The sequence below is a fragment of the Camarhynchus parvulus genome, chromosome 1A, assembly GCF_901933205.1.
Source record: "Camarhynchus parvulus chromosome 1A, STF_HiC, whole genome shotgun sequence".
Taxonomy (NCBI): Eukaryota; Metazoa; Chordata; class Aves; order Passeriformes; family Thraupidae; genus Camarhynchus; species Camarhynchus parvulus.
The window spans coordinates 70,621,361-70,643,183 of NC_044586.1; the positions used below are offsets into that span (position 1 = coordinate 70,621,361).

The 21,823-nt window shown below is 43.9% G+C and overlaps 1 protein-coding gene across 1 annotated transcript in view; it reads right to left on the reverse strand.

Annotated features, from left to right (window-relative positions):
* Nucleotides 1–735: 735 nt before the first annotated feature.
* The window catches only part of LOC115909854 (golgin subfamily B member 1-like), a 40,051-nt gene continuing 18,963 nt past the window's right edge, over nucleotides 736–21,823 (reverse strand). Inside the window, 13 exon segments of the mRNA XM_030959531.1 lie at nucleotides 736–2,414; nucleotides 2,778–2,883; nucleotides 4,388–4,522; nucleotides 5,181–5,278; nucleotides 5,410–5,568; nucleotides 6,694–6,825; nucleotides 7,937–8,102; nucleotides 9,312–9,490; nucleotides 10,939–12,889; nucleotides 13,710–18,317; nucleotides 18,319–18,599; nucleotides 19,497–19,564; nucleotides 20,305–20,392. Of these exon segments, the coding sequence (XP_030815391.1) occupies nucleotides 2,280–2,414; nucleotides 2,778–2,883; nucleotides 4,388–4,522; nucleotides 5,181–5,278; nucleotides 5,410–5,568; nucleotides 6,694–6,825; nucleotides 7,937–8,102; nucleotides 9,312–9,490; nucleotides 10,939–12,889; nucleotides 13,710–18,317; nucleotides 18,319–18,599; nucleotides 19,497–19,564; nucleotides 20,305–20,392 (8,106 nt within the window). The 3' untranslated portion in view covers nucleotides 736–2,279.

The window sequence follows — 21,823 nt, forward strand, 5'->3', positions numbered from 1 at the left end:
TAATCTAAGCTATAACTCTTCTGTCTGTAGGTACAAAACATTTAAATGTATCCAAGGCATCAGAATCATGCCTTTCTTTGGTTCAGGAAAAAATGCATGGGCTTTAAGGAAACATACTTTGCTTACAATCCTTGCTCCTGTTAAACACAGTGGAAACATTATCTACAGCCTTACAACAGCCCACTGCTGGCTTTTGTTCCAGCAGTGGTAGGGGACTGTAGAAGTGACTATGAACAAGGGTACCTGTTTTTGGCTACAGAAAGTTGGGGCAGTTGAACTGTCCCATCTGAATGACCAGCATGTTCGAGCTCACTGTTGCCAACTTCTCTATCTGTCCTGGGGTACAACTCTAACAAGGTGCAGCGTTCAGGCTAATGTGGAAACACAAACCCAAGTAGGTATTGTTTTACTGGAATCGCTTTCACGATGCATGCAATGGTCTGGGTTGGAAGGGATCTTAAAATCATTAGTTCCACACATCCCTGCCATGAGACATTGCCCATTCAGGTGCTATTTCCTTATTCTGTCAGCCAAAAAAGGCTGAACAAGAGGTGAGATAGGGAAGAAAGGTCATCACCTAGGCATTCACATTGTATAAAGAAACAGCTTCTGCAACAATCACACAAGGCAGTGCACACAAAGGAGACCTGCAGTCCCACCGTGCCCCACACAAGGTGTGCTGATACAGCAGCACTACAGCCTCCACTTGCAGTTACACGGCAATGTTACAAAAACTCCATCTGAAAAATAAACTTTATTATACATACAGGAGTTCATATCCCAGGAAGCTATAGACAAACTATTCGGTCATTGAATTTGACATAGTTAGAGGAAGTTCACACTGATAATCACAGACAGTCCACAAGAGGATATCTAGTGCCAGTGCTCTGGACCTGCCAGAGATCCAGCTGGTTTAGCTACCAGTGAAATCAATCCACCCTCAAATAGGCATTCTGCACTGGCTAGAGCAGCTTAGTTTACTACCAATATCTAAAAGAACTACCTCTTTCCCATAGGAAAAATGCGACTGTTAATGCTCTACTGAGAGGCAGATAGGATTCTCCTGGTCAGTACTCTGAATGAAACGACCACTCAGGATCTGGCAGCGAACGCCACTGAACTTCCTTTGCATTCAACATCCTCCTTTTGGAAGAGGGCAGTCTCAAATTCAGGAGGTTTTTAGAAAACAAATGGAAATATATCCATATTTCCATACATCATAAAAGATTCAGTCCATTTGCATCATTTGATTTGGGTCCAAACATGCCCAAACACGCCCAAACACCAGCACCAGCTTTCTACACCAGAGGGTTCTAAAACCAGGTTTTAGAACTCTGGCTCCTTCCTCAGCACAAGGGAGAGAGTTTATTTCTGGAGTTTTTGCGTTTGCTTTGGGCCCACACAGCATATTATGGACCCCTTCAACACAGCCTGTGCAGGTTCAGTCTCGTGACGAGTATTTAGTGGATGAGAAGGCAGGAGCAGGGCTGCTCTACAAGAGGTAAGGCAGCACCTTCCATCATAAGAGGTGCACAAATGCTATAAATAGGAGGATTTTTAACTTAAGAGCTAAAAGGTTTCATGTTTCCTATTCATTTGAAATAACTAAACTACTGGCATTATTTTACAGACTTGTCAGGGCAGACATATGACTGATTTTAAATGGAATGCTCACGAGGGCCAGATATACTAATTTTGGCCCGTCTTCAACAGGAGATGCAACTGAGCAGGAAACATGATTTTAAAATTCACATTCCTTAAAGTGCCCATAACTTCCTTAGGATATGCATTTCAGACAGCTCTGAGCCATGGAGCAAATCTAAGGGGTGGAAGAAAGGGAAGACAATTCTTTTATATCCAGCTACAATGTTCCCCCAACCCCACTTATGGATTCAGCCTAAGAGAGGGAAGATTGTGCAGTTTTAGACGTGCTGAAGTACTGCAGCAACTCAAGAGTGTTTTTCTTATTCCTACTGCAGCACAATACTATCTAAAATGAGTGGTACTGCTCCCAGGTACAGGAACAGATGCTGTCCTTGAGGCTTGCAGCACAACCCTGGCTCAGAAAACGAACCGCTCACATAGAAACACCAAGGGAAGGGCAGATCTCCTGGGAGCAGTTCCCCACCACCAGCACTGACAGCAGGGGCTGGGTGCAGCTGCTGCTTCAGGGCTGGTTTGGGAAAGGCTGCAGCTGGGACAAGTGCTGTCCTTCTGCGAGGTCGTGCAGGCCCTCAGCATGCACAGGGCTGAGGCTGAGGAAAAGCTGTCACTCCTATTCACAGGTGGCCTGTGAAGCACAGGAAGAGCAGGACATGGAGAGCAAGCAGATACGTGGCCACCAGCAGGGGCAAGTGGGCCCGGGAGCGGAAGAGAGAGCGTAACAGGCGTCGCAGTCCAGGAGTACACCGGCTCTGGAAGAGAAAAGAGAGAGCAGTCACTACAAGGAATGGCTGTGGCCCCAGCTGCCTTTGTTCAGAACTCTACAGACCATGGAGATAGGTTTGTTTAAGTTAATGAGCATAAACTTTCCCCAAATGGCTCCACTGTCAGATCCTAACACCAGGGCAATCCTCATGAAATGTTCCCCTTCCCCTGCTCTCTGCAGGCTGTCCATGAACCAGCCCCAGCCAGTTTTGTTTCCAGCATGGTGAGAGCAGAAAACTACACAGTCCCTGACTGATTTATGTGTGTCTACAGAGGAACTGAAGTGCTGTAGGTTCACAGTTTCTTTCTGGGGCTCACATAATTGACAGCTGTGAATGTTAAATTCTTACTCTGCTGGAATTATTATCCGTGGAGTCGATCAGCAAGGACTGCTCGTGACCTGGAGTCATATCAATGCTGGCACTTAAGGAAGATGACCACTCACTTGACTGCAACCTGCCATAACAAATATGAAATTAAATTCAGTTTTTTATTATGATGTCCCAAATCAACACTGTAACCAAGCTTAGGAAAGAAGGTATTTCTCAAAAAATGAAACAACCCCTGCAAGCAAACCCTGGTTTCACTTGCCAAGAGCTGGTTCCATTTGAACAGGTCTCATGCCTCCTGAGCTCACACTGAGCAAAAGAACAGGGTGGCCCAGCTAGCAGGAGTCTTTCTTCCTTTCAAGTGAAATTTTATAGTGTGACTTGAAAGAAGCCAGGGCAGATAATAAACCTGTATGCTTTAAATTCTATGAAATTATTTTGGAAGCTAGCTCTGGCTGCAATAGTGCTGGTTCTTCCTATTTTCTAGTGATAGAGGCAGTAGTCACATCCTCGGGCTATGGTTTATTAGTGAGATCAGCTGCAGAAGGCTTTTATAGACTTTAATGCCAGAAGGAGCTATAGGTGTCCAAACCTTGTAGCAATTACCAGGGAACTTCATCCAGAGTTCTTCCATACAGACCATTATTTTTTGGCTAAATCAGCAAGTGTGTCACAAGAAAGGCATTGCTTTCCTGTAAAAGACTCCACTAGTCCATAACTCCAGTTATTTGAACTACCAGGAAATGCACAGCACATGTGCCTACAATCAGGTCATGTGCTAAAACGCCCTCCATCGTCAATGAGGAGAATCAAGCATTTTGAACCTGCTGCTCACTGCATCCTAATCCCAACATCTAGTCCAGATCAGCTGCCTTTGCTCTGCTGAGTCTCAGGGCATCTATGCAGTGCCCTGAGATGGGCAGAGCCCTGTGCAGTGCAGACTGCAGTGCTGCATAGTGGGCACGGGGCAGGACAGGGGGCTAGGCTGAAACTAAGCCTGGGAAAAGTGGACAAAAGTCCTTTCTCCTAAGTATTTAATTGTTTCTCAATAACCAAATTAATGAAAAGTTTATGTTAATTGGCAACACATTAAAAATGAGTGACATTCTTCAAGTCAAAACTGTTTTAGCCATGACAGATGGGTGCTTACTGAGCAGACAAATCCCCTGGAAGTATGAGAACCCCTCTTCAGCCTGCACCCAATTCTCAGCCTCCAAATTGTATTTTCCAGTAGTTAATTTAACTAATCGAGCAAGTTGGCATCTAATTTCTAGACAGAAGTTGTCTTCATGTCTAATCATTTGTCTCATCCTATCTGCCTACAATTGAAGGAACAGTAGCCCAGGGAGGTTGTGATGTCTTCCTCTTTGGAGATATTCAACAGCCATCTGGACATGGTCCTGGGCAACTGGATCTAGGCTGAGCAGGGGCTGGGTCACATGGTCTTTGGAGGCCCCTCAACCCCTCTGGACCCCCATCCTCAACCTTTCTGTGACTCTGCCACAGACACAGTAGCTGTCTCTGTGCCACCAGTGCCATTTGACAGAGGGATATGATGAAGTGCATATGAAAAACAGATAGAACCAGCACACTTCTGTGGTGATAGTGTTCCTTTGCTCAAGCTGTCTCACCTCCTGATCTGATCCTGTGCTGCAAAAAGCGCCTCCTCTGCAGCAAGACGACGGTCCCGCTCTTCCTCCAGCTGCTCCTCCAAATACTTCATATCCTGCTTTGTGCTGCTATGCAAGTGTTCTGTTTCAGACAACCTGTCAGAAAGTAACAGAGCATATGCCAAAAAGGCCCAAATCATGGACCATTGTGTTTCTATTGTATTCACTGATGCAGTGTGTGAACAGACTCAAATTACCTCCCAGCTCACAGAGGAGACTTAGTCACCTTTACTATATATAAACTATTTGGAAAACATGAGAGAAGATAAATCTCTTGAAGCTTCAGTTTCACATCAGGAAGGAGTTCCTTGACTCTGTCACCATGGCTCCACCTTCTGAAAATTATTTTGAAAGGGTTTGAGGAATCATGTGCTAGATCTTAGTTTCAGAAGGTTACAAGGAATCCTGTGCTACATCTCAATTCCAGACACAATCTCAGGCTACAACTCTGAGACCAGGACCATTTATATACTTCAGCAGCTACTGAGGATGCAGCCTACCAGATCGAAGATGCTGGTTTGGCTGACATTGCTGCTGTATGTTATCTTTGTGGTTCTTGAAGCTCTAATCCAAAGAGATAACTAATGACAGGTAGTAAGTGCATACAACAGCTCCTCCAAGTCCACAAGATCCTAGTGTGGGACTGAGTTTTCTCAACACTCTGGTGCAGAGTAAAGGCATCAGGCTCATCACTAGCCTCAAGGCCTCCATCAGGACCAACATCCCCACCCCCGTTTTCTCACACTTTCTTTACCTCAGCTGCAGCTCCTGCAGTTCAGGTGTGTAAGTGCCTCTCTGTGACTCATTCTTTTCTTGGGGTGCTCCTGGAGCTGCGTCTGTTGCAAACAGCTCCTGAAAGAACACAGGAACATACTGCAAACTGCACTGAATCAAGAGGACACACAGCCACTACAATGCTGGACAGTTCACAGAGCCACTTGAAGTGAGCTTTCCCTGCTGTGCAGCAAGCCCAGCGCCCTTACCATGCTCTTGTCTGCAGCCTGCAGCTCCTGGAGCTGCCTCTCGAGCACCAGGCAGCGGTTCAGGACCTCGCTGTAGTGCTGGTGGCTCTCACAGGTGCTCCGACTGCTCCCTCGGAGCTGGAGGGAGAGGGCATTTTTCTCCTCAAAAACCTGAGATAGCTGAGAAGAGAATACAATCAGCAAGCAAAGAAATTGATTTTGTGAAAGCAAAATTGTTCTCTGTCTAAATGAGGGTAAGAGATCTCTTGAGAACATATAACTGCCACGCTGCCCATCACTAATGTCAAAAGATCAGTGACAATCTCCAAGAGTAGCCTGTGGCAAAGGTTTCTGCAACAGGAGTCTCAAAACATCAAAGAGATGTACAGAATACTACATATCCAGAAAAAGATTTCTGAAGTGCTGATATTGACCTAAACCTTTCAGAAATATCATCAGTGAATTATTATTTTATATTCTCACTTTCTCCTTGAACACAGCTCACTTTCTGAAGATGAATAAATTCTGAGTCTTCCATTTCAGTGTGGGAATTGGCCGATTGTGATTCTGTACTGAAATACAGGAAGTGTTTCAAGCTGGCAGGCAGAAGTGAAGATGACAAGCTTGCCTTCCCAAGGAGGGACTTCCTTCAGCAGCCCAGAAAGCAGGAGACTAGAAAGTGCTCCTGACAACAGACATGGAACCTGTAAACAACTTTCTTCATACGGTCTCGCTCTCTGGTCCCTTTGGCCTTCATCTCCCCCATTCAACTTCTTTCCCCCACTGTCCTCTCCATCTGTCCTCCATCTGTCCTCTCTCCTCCCCTCTCCCCTTCTGTCACCTCTTTTTTTCCTCCCCTGCCTTCTTCTCTCCTCCCTTCTCCCTTTGGTCTCCTGGGAGAAAGGGCACTAAACAGCAGTGGCAGAGAAGCTGCTGGTTCAGACCCTGTCCCTGAGCCTGCTGGATGGGATCTGCCTGGGGCCTGGATGTCCTCCTGGTCCATCCAGAACAGCTGTCCCCCTCACGGCTTCTCTGCAGAGCTCTGGCTCTCACTGCTGCTCACTGAGGAGAGCAGTGCGGGACGTGGGCCATGGGCTCTGCTGCAGTGCCAGCCCTGTTCAGCAGCAGTGAATCCAGCACTGTGATTCTAACACTGCTTTTCTGAGAGATGTATTTCTGATTTTGTGTTACTTCATTGAATGCCTGCAGGGACAGATTAATTCCTGCTTCCTGAGCCCTATTCCAGCCAAACCCTCCCCACATTCCTTGTCCCTGACTGCAAGCAAGTATAAGACATATCAGTACCTTGCTGTTTAACTGCTGAATTCTGAGCTCTTTCTGGTGCAGTTCTTTCAGACTGTCACTTAGCTGGGCCTGGAGGTGTTTCATCTCTGCTTCTAAGCTTGAAAAGTCCCCTTTCAGGAGTTCTGGAGAAATCTGCCAAGGAAAGAACAATGAAAAATATATTGCTGATGTGACAACTCACTCTTGTGTTTCTCCTCTCTTTTCAGTATTCCAAGGTCAAACCTAACATTATTCCTAGACCTGGAACTTGATCTGCTCAGGCAAAAGAGCAAATGGGGAATAAACAGAAATATCCTAAAAGCCATCTGAAAACACAAACAGTCAGGAAAGATCACCAAACTTGCACATATGATGGGTCCTGCTCAAAAGTTGTCTTAAAGCTGTTTGCAACACAGGAAGAAAAAAAAAAGGCACATGAATGAGAAAAGAAAAAACAAACAAAAACCTAAAGTAATGTCCCCACTGATCTAATCAACAAAGACCAGAAGGCCAGCACTGAAGAATCCTCCTGGAAAGCCTCACATGAACATTGTTCAAGCTTTTTCTTTGCATATATGCATGGGTGTATCAAAGGGATAAAGGAGATTTGCTGCCCCCTCCACTGACATAAACCACTGGGACATTGCAGACATGGGTGGGAGAGTTCTGTCTTGGCTCTGATGCACTGCACTGTGCATGCAGCCTTCCCTACACAAACAAAATACCAAACACATTCCACTCCACTTTTAGGACTGTATACAGGGGGAATAAGAGAGAAGGTGCAGTGTTCAAGCCTCAGCCTCTCTGGGCTTGAACCAGGATTGTAGATCACTGTTACAGTAAAAACAGCAAGAAAAATTCAATGGAAAACTTAAAAATGAAGATCCGACATTAAAATGAGAACTAAGACAGAAAATCTTAGATTCAAAGACAGTGTAAGAGGGCAATTCTAAACCAGTCAGAATACACATCTGAGAAGTTCCATGCTGCTCCAAAGGACCCAAGGTGCCTAGGAAGCCCTGTCTCTTTTATCCTCTTTCTTGAAACACTGGAAACCAGGAACTTAAATGAAGAGCACTTAAGGGTATGCCATAATTTCTACAACTTTCAGTGATGCAAGTTAGACTATTGGTATTATCTTTGGAGGCCTCACAACCACATCCAGTGTTGCAGTCTGCAGGAGCTGGATACAGGCAACACATGCTCTTCTGGTTAAGTTTCAAGCTTCACATTTCCAGTAAAGAATCTGTATCTTTCCACCCACCTTGCTTTGGTGCTGTTCCTCTATGGCTTGAGCCTTGCTGAAGGGCAGCCTCATTTCCTGTGTGATCCTTTGTAAATGGCTCAGCTCCTTGTCCTTCTCTGCAATGGCCATCAGGTACTGCTCCTTCATGCTGCTGCTCTGCTTTTCCCAGGTGTTCTTCTCCTGTCTGCCCAGCATAAACAAGGGAAGTTACAAGGAAGTTGCCAGTACGATGACCAGGTATCCAGCTAAGAATGAGCCAAGGGTGATTCAACCATCACCTCATGCTAAACACTAAGTTTTATAACCAAGTCAAGCCAAAACAACACACTTAAGTACAGGAACCTTAAAAGCAGGTTTAAGGAAGTTTTCTGTATTTGGTTGAACCCTTTGGATTGTTCCATGCTGTCCTAGGGTGACTTTTTCACATTTTCTGTGTTTCTGGACATTGTTTTGATCTCACTGTACAGTGTTTTGTCAAGGAAGTCACTACCAATGCCACTTGTCCCCATAATAACGTCGCTGCACGGTCATATGTGCACCAGACCCACAGTACGACACCAACCTGAGGCCAGCACTTCATGTACAGTGTAAAAGCTGCACAGGAAATAAACCTCCTGTTCTTTTGTCAGGATAAATAAAATTTGTAAGATGCTTCAAACTTTATGAGATCTGCAGTGTTAATTTGAGGGTCAGAGTGGGGGTAGGGGGGAGGGAGAGAACTACAAGTTTTTATATCACTCTGGACAAAGATAAGCCATAGACCTTTTCACAAAGAAAATCCCACCCTTTTCATTCCAGCCTCAGGCATTCTTAAATGGATCTCTGAAATATCTGAAAGCATTTCCCCCTGTTTTCAGAACAGAGCATATTTGTCTGACTAGTTTTAGTCCAGTTGGAGAAGACAATTTTACTAGACTCGAATTACAGAGTTAAGAAGAACAAACTAGAAGACATAGAACAAGTGAAATATAGGATTAGACAGCCATACAAAATTAGTATGCTCTAAACTATGCTAGTGGGATAATAAAGGGTGTTCAGCAGCAGCCTGGAATGGAGAGTACTGTGATCATATACTTAAGTTCCAATACAAGAAACAGCCTCAGTTTCCTCTCCAACAGATGATACTGACCACTGCTGGATGAAGGAAATAAAAACAAAAACATTCCTGATCTATTTCACACAGGCATTGACCTCCAAGCTGCTGGGCTGTAATTCTGAGGCAGAAGCTGGGCGAGGGAATCCTTTGTCCTCTCCTGGCCAGGGCAGGGTGCTCAGTGTCACCTGTGTCAGGTGAGGCTCTCAGCATTCCCTCCACCCCGGCCCACAACCACTCTTTGAGAGAAACAAACACATCTGCAACCTGGCCAAGGCAGGAAGCAGACAGACAGCTCACCTGAGCTGCTGGAGCTCCTGCTGGTACACAGCTCCTTCCTGCCTCAGCTGCTCTTGCAGACGAATCTGTTTGTCTGCCTCTTGCTCCCACTGCTGCAGCTGTGCCTTTAAGCGAGAATTCTCAGCAGCTTCCACCCCAACAAGGATGTATTGCTGCTGCAGGTTCTCCAGCTCTCTTACCTGGAATTCAAGAGAAACATCATTATGTGACAGCTGAGCAAGCATCAGGTTTATTACTTAGAACTGTTTAAGAGCATTTCTTACTGTGGTGTCTGAAGGGAGAAAAGGGTCACATTTGGATGACAGAGGAACTAAAAACGGAATCATCAAATACAGCAGTGTACTAAAAACTGCTCAGAAAAATGCACTCAGACAATTCTATTGGTAATGAGGACAGTGAGTTTTGAGCCCTCCCGTGAAGATGTAAAATACATTAACAAAAATACTCCAGACTACAGTAATAATCATCTTGTTCAGAGGAAAACTAAGTGACACAGAAGGAGCTGGTTTAGCGTAACTCCTGAAGTTGGTATTTACTGTAAACCAGGAAACTGATAAGTAAAATCCTTTTGGCTCTCCAATTCCAGTCAGGCTATAATTAGAAATAAGTTGTTGTTACACATGCATCACTGCAATTGTTTTTGAAGACAAGAAGACATGGCTGACTCTGGAGACAGGACAGCGCTCAATGAGTGGCACTGGGACATGACTGTCAAAGTTTGTCTTCTGACTAGCAAGGAGAACTCTGGAACTTGCTGGGCTGCACTGTGCCAGAGACTATACAAACACAGACACATCCAGTGTGCAGGCAAGAATGTCAAAAGGAATCTGCAATGGCTTGCACCTGCTTTAAAAGTCAGCTGCCAAGAGGAGGAGGAAACTCAAGCCTTTGTTCTAGTCTCTTAGAAATCGAAGGCAAATCAAATGAGCTGACACAGATGTGAATTATGCAGGTTAACAGGGACCTTATTTCCATGATTTCATATTTTAAACCAAGCTAACAGAGAAACCACCCTTGGAAGTTAACAATGGAATCACAGCCTCCATGCCAGAGAAAATAATACAGATGGCCCATACCAGATTCATGGGGTCTGATGGAGCATGCCCACAAATGCTAAGGTCATTGGGAGGTGACTCCATTACCTTTGAAAGGTCACGGTGACCCAAGAGGTTCCTGAAGACTGTAAGAAAGCAAATGTCATCCCTACCTACAAGAAGGGCAAGAAAGGAGAATTGTGAACCTGCAGTCTGGTCAGCCTCATCTCCATCCCTGGGAATGTGAGGGAGAAACTAATTCTGGAAACCATTTCCAGATACATGAAAAAACAGGTTGGTCAGAGAAGCTGTGGAATGTCTACTGATGGAGATATTCAAAATCCAACAGGACATTGTACAAGCAACCTATTCCAGCAAGCCTTGTTTGTGCATGGGGGTTGGACTAGAAGATCTCTAGAAGATCTCCAGAAGACCCTTTGAATCTCAACTATTCTGTGATTCCATGAAGATGCAGCCTGATCTATGCATCACATTGCAATTATCAGACCTAAGTGTGCTGAATTTTAAGACTTGAAGATCCAAACCTCCTCTGGTGCTTAAAGTAAGAGCAGGAAGAGAGACCATGGACTTACTACTCTGTCTCTGTCACCCTGTAAGGAGGCCAGTGCCTTCTTCAGACTCTGCACTTCCAAAGCAGTGGTGGAGATGCTCCCTTCTGCTTGTTGTTTCACTTCTTCGATCTTACGTGTTTTGTCCAATTCATTCAGCAGACGGTCTCGGTCATTCTGCAGGCTTGCCATAGCCTTGGAGAAAGATTTGACTTGGTTGGAAGAGCCTTCCAATTCCAAAGACAAGTGGAGAAGCTCATCATCTTTAGCTCTGAGCTGCTGATTAAGTTCCTCAATCTGGGCCAAGAGACCTCTTTCATCAATAGCCTTCTGCAGTTCTGTCAGCTCAGACCTGACCATATCTCGGTCCCTGACAGTGGAACGTTGCTCCTCTTGTAGTTGACCCATCTGTTTCTGAAGAGTCTGCACTAGACTCTTTTGTTCCTCTAAGTCTGTAGAATATTTCTGTTTCAAAAGATGAAGCTCTTCATTGGCCTGGTCTCGGCTATCCTGAAGAGAGCTCATGGACCTCCCAAAAGACTGAATTTGAGCTCTGAGATCTTTGTTTTCATCTGTGACTTCAAGCAATTTCTGTTCCATTTCCATCAAGTCCCGTGCCAACTCTGCTACTCTCTCTTCAGCTGTCTCAGTTTCGTTCCTCATTATCCCTGCATCATGATGCAGATGCTTCAGTTCCTTCCGAAGCCTGTCCTCAGCCTCTCCCACTCTCTTGGCTGCATCCCTCTGAACACATTCTAGTTCCCCCTCAAGTTCTCTTATTCTTTTCTGGGAGAGGGAAAGCTCATGACTCAGTTGTTGTACCTCTTTCTCTCGAGCCTTCAGTTCTGCTTGACACTCCACGATGGGACTCCCCTCATGTAATGCTGCCATCTCACTCTGCACCCGCGACAGAGAGGACATGAGAGTGTCAATCTCTTGAGACATACTGACTTTATCCTCTCTTAAGGCTTCCATGCACTTCCTGAGATCATCCTGAGTATGCTCTGACTCTTTCAGCTGTGTTTCCATGGTTGCCTTCTCATTTTCCAGAGTCTGGATCCGCTGAAGCTGTGTTTTGAGAAGTTGCTTCTGTTGAGAGTCCTTTATTGAAATCACTTGGTTAAGGTCTTCTCTGTAGCGCACCAACTCTGCATTCAGCTTGGCATTCTCAGAGTTGAGGTCATCCATCTGGCTATGGAAACTTCTAATTTCTTCCCTGAGCTTGTTGTTTTCAGCAGCAGCCTCTTGAATTAGCTGGTCTTTTTCCAGGATTATACCAAGATGCCGTTCCTCGAGCTGCTTATAGTCCCTCAGGATGCGGTCTCGGTCGTCCTGCAGAGATGACATGGACTTGGTGAAGGAGTCCAGCTGTGCCTTCTGCTGCTTACTTTCTTCTCTGATTGTCTTCATCTTTTCGGTGAGATGACTGAGTTTGTCAAGAAGTTTGTTCTTCTCATTTTCCAAGGCTTTTTTATTATCTTCCTCCTTATTTAGCCTACACTCCAACTCTTTCATCTCTTCAGAATGTTGCTGTTGTAATTCAGCTAGAGCAGCCATCACTGCTTCTTCTTTAGCAGACAGCAAACTCATGATCTTTTGCTCTTTGGCACTAATTTCTTCATGCAGCTTATTTGTTAGGTCCTTGGAAGCCTGCAGGTCAGCTTGAAGCTGCTCACCGTTGAGTTTAAAATTCTGGATACTCATCTCTTGTTGCTTGACCACAGTCCCCAGCTCTTCCCTGGCCAGCTCACATTTGGTGAAGGAATTCTGTAAGTCAGCAAGCTGGTCTCTTAGGCTGCTGATTTCAGACTCCAGTTCCTGCTGTTCATTCTGAGACTTGCCATACAGTTCCTGAGACCCTTCAAGCTGAGCCAAAAGCTCTTTTTTTTCCTCCTGCAACAGTTCACATGTCTTTTGATGATGCTGAATCTCCTTCCTGCAATCAACCTCCCAGTCTTTCTTGTTGCATTCCAGCCTGAAAAGATTAAGTTGGTCAAAAATCCACAAAGTATCTCAGTATCTAAAACCACACTAACTCTGTTCTTATACTAATTTAGAAAAGCCACAGAATTTGTTTTATTTAAAGAAAGCAAGCTAGAAATATCTCTCAATTTAAAATTCAAGATATCTTTTAAAGTTCTGACTGTACTACTGCCTTAAAGGGGTGGTGGCAGGGGAATATATTCTTTTAAAGTTGTTCATGTCAAAACTGAAAAAAGTATTCACTTAAACACTGAATGTTATCACCTCCCAGTCATTACATTACTTCTCTCGTCCATTGTAGCTAACAATAAAAGCAACTCCATGCCGCCCCACAATGAAATTGCTGTTCTGGTACCTTTGATGTCCATTTAATGCTTCATCATACAAAGATGTATACAGCGTGTATATATATATATATACATATATAAAAATAAAACAATTTTACTCATGTAAGAATGGTTCGGTTTTGAATTTTGGAAATACACAGCTGTACACACATTTTGATAGGTTTCCACAGCTCCATCTTCCCCTCAAAATTTATTTTGGGACTAAACTGGAACTATGTATCCCAATGCTCTCTTGACTTCTCAGTGCAAAAACTCCATGCAAAATACTCTTTAATTAATCTGAAATTTGAAATACTCTGGAGAGTAATCAGATGGTGAGTGCTTGTCACAGAGAACAGATTTAACACAGGTATCCTAAGGACGTGAAGAAGGACTATTCCAGAGTGACCACCTCATGTCCTTGTGCAGATAACAACTGCAAAGTAACCTTTTCCTGACAAACCTCCCCTGACACAGCTTATTTACCTGGATATCTGAGTCTGAAGTTCCTCTACACGCATGGTCATTTGTTTCACCTGTTCCTGTAGCATATTACAAGCTTCCTCTTTCCAATGTATTTCTTCTTCCTTCTTTTGAATAGTTTCAGTGAATTTCTTCTCCCATGTTTTTGATTCATCTATCACTCTATCCCTATCATCCTGAAGGGAAGACATGCTCCTGGTGAAGGCTGCAAGCTGGGCTAGTGTTTTGTTTAGACTGCCTTCCAGTTGCTTGGCTTCTTGATCCTTTGTCTTCAAGGAGTCCTGCAGACCACCAACTGTTGTTTCCATATGGTCCTTCTCTCTCTGCAATCTTGCCAGCTTTGCTTCCATGTTTTTGATCTCCTTTGAGTGCTTGTCTTTTTCCTGTTCCAGTCTTCTCTCAAAGTCTTCATCCTTTTCCTTAATTTGAATTTTAATTTGCTCTTTGTTTGCTTGTAACTCTTCCTTCACTTTGATACTCTCAGCTAAAACCCTTGCTGCCTCACTCTGAGTGTCATCCAACACTACTCTGCAGTGAGCAAGCTCTGCCTGGGCTTTCTTGGTGTCTTCAACTGCTTTAGCTGAAGTTTCTTTGGCTGCTTCCACCTCTTTCTGAGTCTCACTCTGCAGAAATTCCAGAGCTTTAATAGTTCTTTCTAAACTACTGTTCTTTTCCTGGCTTTTGATACAGTCCTTCTGCAGCTGCTTAATCTCCTGCTGTTTCTGTTTCAGCAGTTCTTGAAGCTCCTTTATATGTGTGCTGCTTTCTCCTCTCCAATTGTATTTTAGCTTTCCCACAAATTCCTTTTGCTCTTCTGAATTTGCTTTGCTTTTCTCCCTTACCATCTGACTTTTCTCCTCCTCCAGTTCGTGCATCATTCTCTGCAAAGTCTGAAGCTCATGTCTCAGTTGATCATTTTTGATTTGTAAGTCTGTTGCATCTTGCTGATAGTTTCCAATACTTCCATTAAGTTCTGCCAGCTGATTCATGAGCCTTTCTTCCAAGTCATCCTTTTCAGCCTCTAGAGCATCCTTCAGTGCTGTCATTCTGACGAGGTCGTCTCTGGCTTCTTGGACCTTTTGCTCCATCTCTGCTACCGTAGCCTGCAAATCATTCACTTCATGGACTTTCTCTCCCATTTGGTGCTCTAAAGCCCTTCTATTATCTTCCATCTCTGTGATTCGCTTGGTGAGCTCAGCTATTTGCTGTCTGTAGAGACCAGGATCCTCACAAGGTCTCTCACTTTCAAATGCCTCTTGTTCCAGCTCTGCAGCACAAGGCTCTGGTTGAAAAGATACATCCACTTGATTTTCAGACTCTTCTGTTGGTGATGGTGTGGCAACTGCCTTATCAGTTTCTTCCCCCGCTGTCTGCTGGGCAACATACCTGTCTGCAAGTTCTCTGCTTTCCTTCAGCTCAGACTCTGTTACCTGCAAAAGGCACTTCAAGTCCACAATCTCTTGATTCAGAGACTCCTTTTCAGCCATTACTGTCTCAAGCTGAGTAGAAAGAGACTGGCACTCCCTCCTAGAGCACTCCAGGTCTTCTTTCAGACTAGTGTTTGTAAAGCTCTCTCCAGTCCTGTGCAGCTCTCCATTTGTAAAATGCATCTCTGCTCTAAGCTTCTCATTCTCCTCCTCTAGTTCCAGGATCTTTTGTTGCTTTGATTTTGCAAATTTCCTCATTTTCTCCTTCATTTCATCAATCTCCTGTTCAGCTTCTTGTAGCTGCTTATCTGTTTCCTGTTTTTTTGCTTCAGCCCCTTTTAGCTGAATGAAAATTTCCTGCTTTTCCTGCCTAACAGTTTCCAACACACGCTGAATTCGCTCAGCTTCATTACTCACATTCTCATATGACTGCAGCAGAGTTTCATATTCTCCTTGAAGCTCCTTGTGTTTCTCCTGCCACTCAGAACTCTCAGTGGCTTGAAAGCTCTTCAATGATTCCACCTCCTTCTCCAGCTTCTCCTTCTCTAGAACAACTCTATCCAGAGTAAGTGTAAGGTTTTTACAGCATCCATCAAGATTCTGATTTTCTCCAAGTAGTTTATCAATTTCTGCAGTAAGTTTTTCTCGCTCTCGAGTGATGCACGCTAACTTTTCTGTTAAGGTATCTGTTTCTTTAACATGGCCACATACTTGGCTTTCCATATTTGTCAGCTTGACAGAAAGACTGTCAATAGTAATTTTAGCATTATCCAGCTCTTCTTTTAGAGATTTGCTCTCCTTTAGTGCCTCTTTTCTGGAGATAAGTGCTGCTTGCAACTTTCTCTGCATTTGATTCTTCTGCTTAGCTGCTTCTGCATTGTCCTCTTGCTTCTCCTGAATTTCAAGCATCTCTGTTTGTAGTCGCTTGCTTTGCTCCTCATGCAGCTTTGCCTGAGCCTCCAACTGACTACATAGTCTTTGGACTGATTCCTCTTTTTCCAGCAACTGTGCATGCACATTATTGAGAGTGTCACTTTTCTCCTTTAACTGCTGGCTAAGAAATTCTATTTCTTCATCCTTTTGATGCACAAGAATTTTCAAGTCTTCCAGACTGGCCACTCCAGAATTTTTTCCTTGATTCTCCTCCAATTCTGTCTGAAGACTTGCTCCCTTAGCTTCAGCTTGGTCAGAGGTTCTCTTCAGCCCTTCTATCTCTACAAACAACTGTGCTATGTGCTGTTGCAAATCAAAGATTAATTCTGATTTGTGAGCAAGCTCCCTTTGCATATGGCTGACACTACATTCCAATTTCCCTTTCTCCATCTGTAATTTGTCAAGGTGTTTTTTCCACTCTTCCTCAGAAATATCTGCAACTTGTACAAGCTTGTTATTTGTTGTATCTTCTGCTTCTATGCATGAAGAATCCAACCCACCTTGACTCCTAAAAATACTCTCTGCTGATCCTTTCTGCTCTTGGAGCTGTCTGAGCTGAGCCTGGATACTGTCTTTCTCTTTGCTTTGCTGATCAAATTGTTCTTGCAGGATGTTGTAATCATCTTTTTGCTGTTTCAATTGTTCTCTGTGATGCCTGTCTTTTTCTTGAGCCTTTTTTATAGTGTCTTTGCGAGATATGAGAGCTTCTTGAAGTTTTTTTTGAAGTTGTTCTTTTTCTTGTTCAAGAACTGAAATCTTTTCTTCAAGAGCAGACTTCTGTTTTTTTTCCAGATTTGTACCTGCTGAACTATGTTTCTCATTTTCTTCATCATCTTCTGGGCTTTCATTGGTTTCAGTTACTTTGTCAGGAATTGTCTGATGCTCCATGACTTCATCTTTAACTGAAGCAGTGTTTGCCCTATCTTGCAAGCTTTGCCTCATTTCCTCAATCACTGCCTGCAGTCGTGCTTCAGTAGTTTCTTTTTCCTCCCGGATGCTCTGCAGCTCAGATTCCTTTTCAGAAAGCAGCTGAATTAGATAGTCCTCATGGGGCTGGTTTTCAAGACCCATTTCTTTGCTGATCATGCTTCTCAGGTCTTCCTCCCCTGCAGCTGCCTGAGCCACTGAGGTTTCTGATTTTTGTTCTCTACTCAGTTGTTCTAATTCATTCTCCAATCTGGTTACCTTCTTCAGAAGCTCCTTCCTGTTCACAAATACTGCTTGCAGCTTCCGCTTTACTTGCTCATTTTCTTTTCTCAGAAGTTCAACTTGATTTACTAATTCCTCATTTTCTTTACTCACTGCTTCTGCCTCATTCTGCTGCTTGGATACCCCACACTTCAGACATGTATCTTTTGCTCCTATGTTCTGTTCTTTTTCTTCCTGGGATTTTAATAACAGACTTGTCTGCTCCTTAAGACTCTTCAGCTCGTTTCCTAGAGCAAATTTCTCTTCATTCAGCAGGACCATTTTCTCAGACATGCTGACACTGATCTCTGCCATCTGTTGGTCCTTTTGCTGCAAGGCTTGTTGCAGGCTCTCTATAGACCTGGTGTGCTCAGCAACAAGCTGTTCCAGGCTTGCTGCCTCGCGTCCCTTTAAGGTTAACTTGCGGCAAAGCTCTTCCATCTCTGCTGTATTCTTCTTCAAAAGTTGTCCTAGATCAAGTACTTCACATTCCTTTGTCTCAACCTGGCTTCTCAGATCCTTTAGTTGCATGTCCTGGTCAGAAAGCTGAAGTTGTGCTTCATCCAAGTCCCTTTGCAAAGCTTCAATTTTTATATCCTTGGATTTAAATTCATTTTTAAGGCTCTGGATTTGCTCTCTTAGAAGGCTGCTTTGACTGTCTGACAGTCTCTGCTTTTCTGAAAGAGCTAGCTCTTCCTCCAGTTGCTTCACTTGCTCCTTCAGTTCTGTTATGGTAGAAAGTTCTTTGGCCTGACACAAGAGCTGATCTTGTTCATCAGTCAAAACACAAAATGTACTGTCAGGATCCTCTCCTTTTTTCCTGTATTCCTCAGCCAACTGGTTTAGCCTATTTATTTCTGCACATTTTTCTCCTAGTTCTTTCCTAAAGGATTCTTCTGATTTCTGCAGAATTATTTGCAGTTCTGTAATTTGGTTTTGTAGCTTGATCAGCTCTTGAGATTGAGAGGTGCCAGGGCTTCCCCGAGGCTCATCTTGGAAGCTGATTCCATTTTCCTGAAGAAAGCAAATTTTCTGCTTTTCCGTTTCTTTTCGGTAATAAGACACTCTGTGTATCTGAAGCCTTCTGCTCCTCCCTGTCCAGACACTGCATCTGTGAACTCTCTTCCAGCTGGTTAGCTTCTGTTTGGCTGCCTGTAGAAGTTTGGCCACTGGGGCCCTTGAGCTGGCTTTTCAGAAGAGTTATTTCTTCTTGGGCTTCTTTCAGTTCCAGCAGCAAAACTGACAGCTCCTTCTGTTTCTCCGCAGCAATATAGTCCAGAATTCCAGGTGGACAACCTTCCTCAGTAAGCTGCTTGCTTCTATTGGTAAAGCCATCTGTTCTTGCCTAAAAGAAAATAGTAGGCATCATTTTTCCTTTGAATCTTGTGAAAGGGCCACTTCTGGAAGTATCTGCTTTCCATACTCTGTAACCGTCTCGAGCTGGCCTCTGCAATAAATGGAAGTCCTGCTAATAACAGGGGACTCTGTCTTGGCAGTGGGGGGTGGACTCGGTGACCTCCAGAGGTCCCTTCCAACCCCAACTATTCTGTGATTCTATGACTTCCCAGGTCACTTCTGCTAATTTCAGTTTCTGAAGTTGCAGCATGATTCTGGCTGCAGGATCAGCCCATAACAACTTCCTATTCCCTTTTTTCCCTCTTCTCTCTTGATTGCAAGATAGTCTAACTCTGAACTGTTTAAGTTCTCCTGTGATTCTAACAAGACCTCTAGTGTACTTAACCATTCACATTTTCATGCCTTCCTATTCATAGCCTCTGAATAAGGAGGTTTTTGTCCCCTATTCAATCTGTCCATTTAACATGGCAAAGAAGCAGGAGAGAAACTCATATTCCAATCTGCGTCCAAAGTGAAAGCACTAGACAAAGCACCTGGAACAAATGCTTGGCTTTTTCCAAATTACTGTTTTTAAGTTTCTTCCCATCCCCCAAACCAGATTACAAAAGAAAAGCACTCACAAATCCTCCCCAGACAGCTTGGATCAACAGCCCACCAATAAGTCAATGTGCTGCACTGTAAAGACTTGGAGGGCAGAAACAGTTTATGGGGAACCATGAAAGGAGACCTGCTCTTAAAAAGTCTGCTGTCATAATGAAACAACCACTTTAAGTCACAGGAGATTAAAAAGATACAACTCTTTGAGGCTTGTAAACTAAATTAAAGTTTTTGTATCTGCAAATGCATACAATACTGAGACCAAAAGGGTTTTGGACTACGTTTGTACCTCAGAGAGCACAGAAGTGTCACCAAAAGGCCTTTGCATTTCAGAATTCACCAGCTCTCCTAACACACCTAGTAAGAAAAGGAACACTTGTCACCATCAGTGCAACAATTTGCAGGTAAAGTCAGTAGGTAGAGTGAAGGGACAAAAAAATGGGACCAGAGCTTCTATAGAAGGTGAGAAAAGACAAAAAAAAATTAAAAAAAAAAAGGGCAGCAAACCAAGTACAGAAGAAAACAACCCAGAGTTTGAGTCTATGCAGTGCACAGACATCCTGTTTTGGTTTAAGTCCAACCAGTAATTCAGACACTGCAGCTGTAGCATGGCTCTGTGCAATCCCGTGTTTGCTGCATCACCTGCACACAGCACTCTGATCTCTGAAGAAGGATGAAGAGCAAAGAGACAAGAGAACCAGTAACAGATTTTTTTTGACTGCTTTTTTTTTTCCATGTGGGATGTGGCATGGAATTCCAGACACAAAAAGACATTTACTGGCTTGCAGAGAAACACACAGTTCTTAAATCCTCTTCTGTGCCTTACACATCAATCTTTGCATCTACAAACACACTCTTTCAAACCCTTCTCTCTTTCTAACATTAGCAACCACTTTTTTCTTCCCTTCTGGTATATCCTACCCATCCCACATTAGAATGTTCTCTTCTACCTCATGTAAATATTTTCTGCCTCTGTAGATTATAATCTTTAGATTCTGACCTCAGAGTACCTCCTTCTAAATAATCTTCAAATTTGTCCCTGAAACTCCTCAAATTTTCACAATTTTCTTGTCACATGCCTTATTCTGTGTCCTTACCTGTAGAAGAAGAGCAGTCTGCATAAGAGGCTGGAGCCTCCACAGTCCACAGGTCTTGCAATTTTGCCTCAGCACCAATATTCTTATTCTGTGGGATGAAGAGAAAACACTGAGCTTTGAGCCAGGATCCTGGTATGAGGAGACAGCTCTCTTAGCTGTCTACTGCTCTGCCAGCTCTAAGTAAAACCTATTGGAGTTTGGACACAACTCTGAAGCCTAATGAAAATAAATAAATAAATAAATAATGAAAAAGAGATTGATTTTGATGTTAAGCAATAGACTAAGACATATCTCAGCAGATCAACGGATGCAATGATCTAAACAACTTCCTTCCCACCTTGAGATGGTTTCTCTTCCATCTTCACTCCCTCAAAGGCACTAACCACAGCATCATAACCTTTCACTGAGCACCCAGGCAGAGAAGGTGAGAAGTCACGTGCCTATGCCTCACGGCTCCAGCAGATAAAGAACCTGGAGCTTTCCCAATAAAGTTATGCTATGCTCTACCATACAAACAAACCAACAACCCCACAAGAACCTTTTAACTGTTAGATGCCTTAAGCTCGGTTTGGGTAACTATATTACTTGGCCTAAAGCCATGGGTCAGGTGCACAAATGATAGGAATAGCTGTCCAAATGCAAAAACTTAGATGCAAGCTATTTAGCTGGACTCTTTTTGTAATGAAGACATGGAAATGGACAATTCCAGGGTTGTTTTCAGTGACCCATTTTCAACATTCACCTTGTTGCAGGTGAGTCATATGCTAAGGAACCTGTTTTTTCCACTGTCTATAAAGGGGCAGTAGAAAACAGTTCAAATGCTTATATGTGCCTTTGAAAAGCCTGTGTGTGTGGGTGTGTGTGCATTCCCACTGATCTACCAGCTCACAGCTTGCAGGCACTTGGAAGGTGGATGAATGACTCAAAATGCTTCTCTGGTTCCAAATAGCAACTTTTACCTTAATACTTCACAGTAATATACAAACCCTCTGATAGAGAGGAATGTATTAGATAAAACACAGCATTAATCTTCCCCCTGTGGACAGGATGGGCCAATAGAGCAGGCTGCAGAGAGCCAGACCTGGCTCTCAGCTAACAACCAGTTTCACAGCAAAGCCTCAGTACAGACACACAGAGGCTGTCATCTCCCCATGCTGAACAGAAGGCCAAGCAGCAGGCTCCTAACCCTGCATTCTGCCCAACAACAGGCTGACTGCACTGGCACCTGCAGCAGGACGCTGCAGCAGCACAAGGACAGTGCCCACCCATCCCCACTGACAGAGCAGCACAAGGACAGTGCCCACCCGTCCCACTGACAGAGCAGCACAATGACAGTGCCCACCCATCCCCACTGACAGAGCAGCACAAGGACAGTGCCCACCCGCCCCACTGACAGAGCACACAGCTCCCCAGGCAGTCAGCAAGTGCCCATTAGGGTAGTGGGAATGGTTTGAAAGGCATCTTATATAATGACAGCCGAGCCTTTGGAATTTTATTTCCAGAGACCCATAGTTCTGCT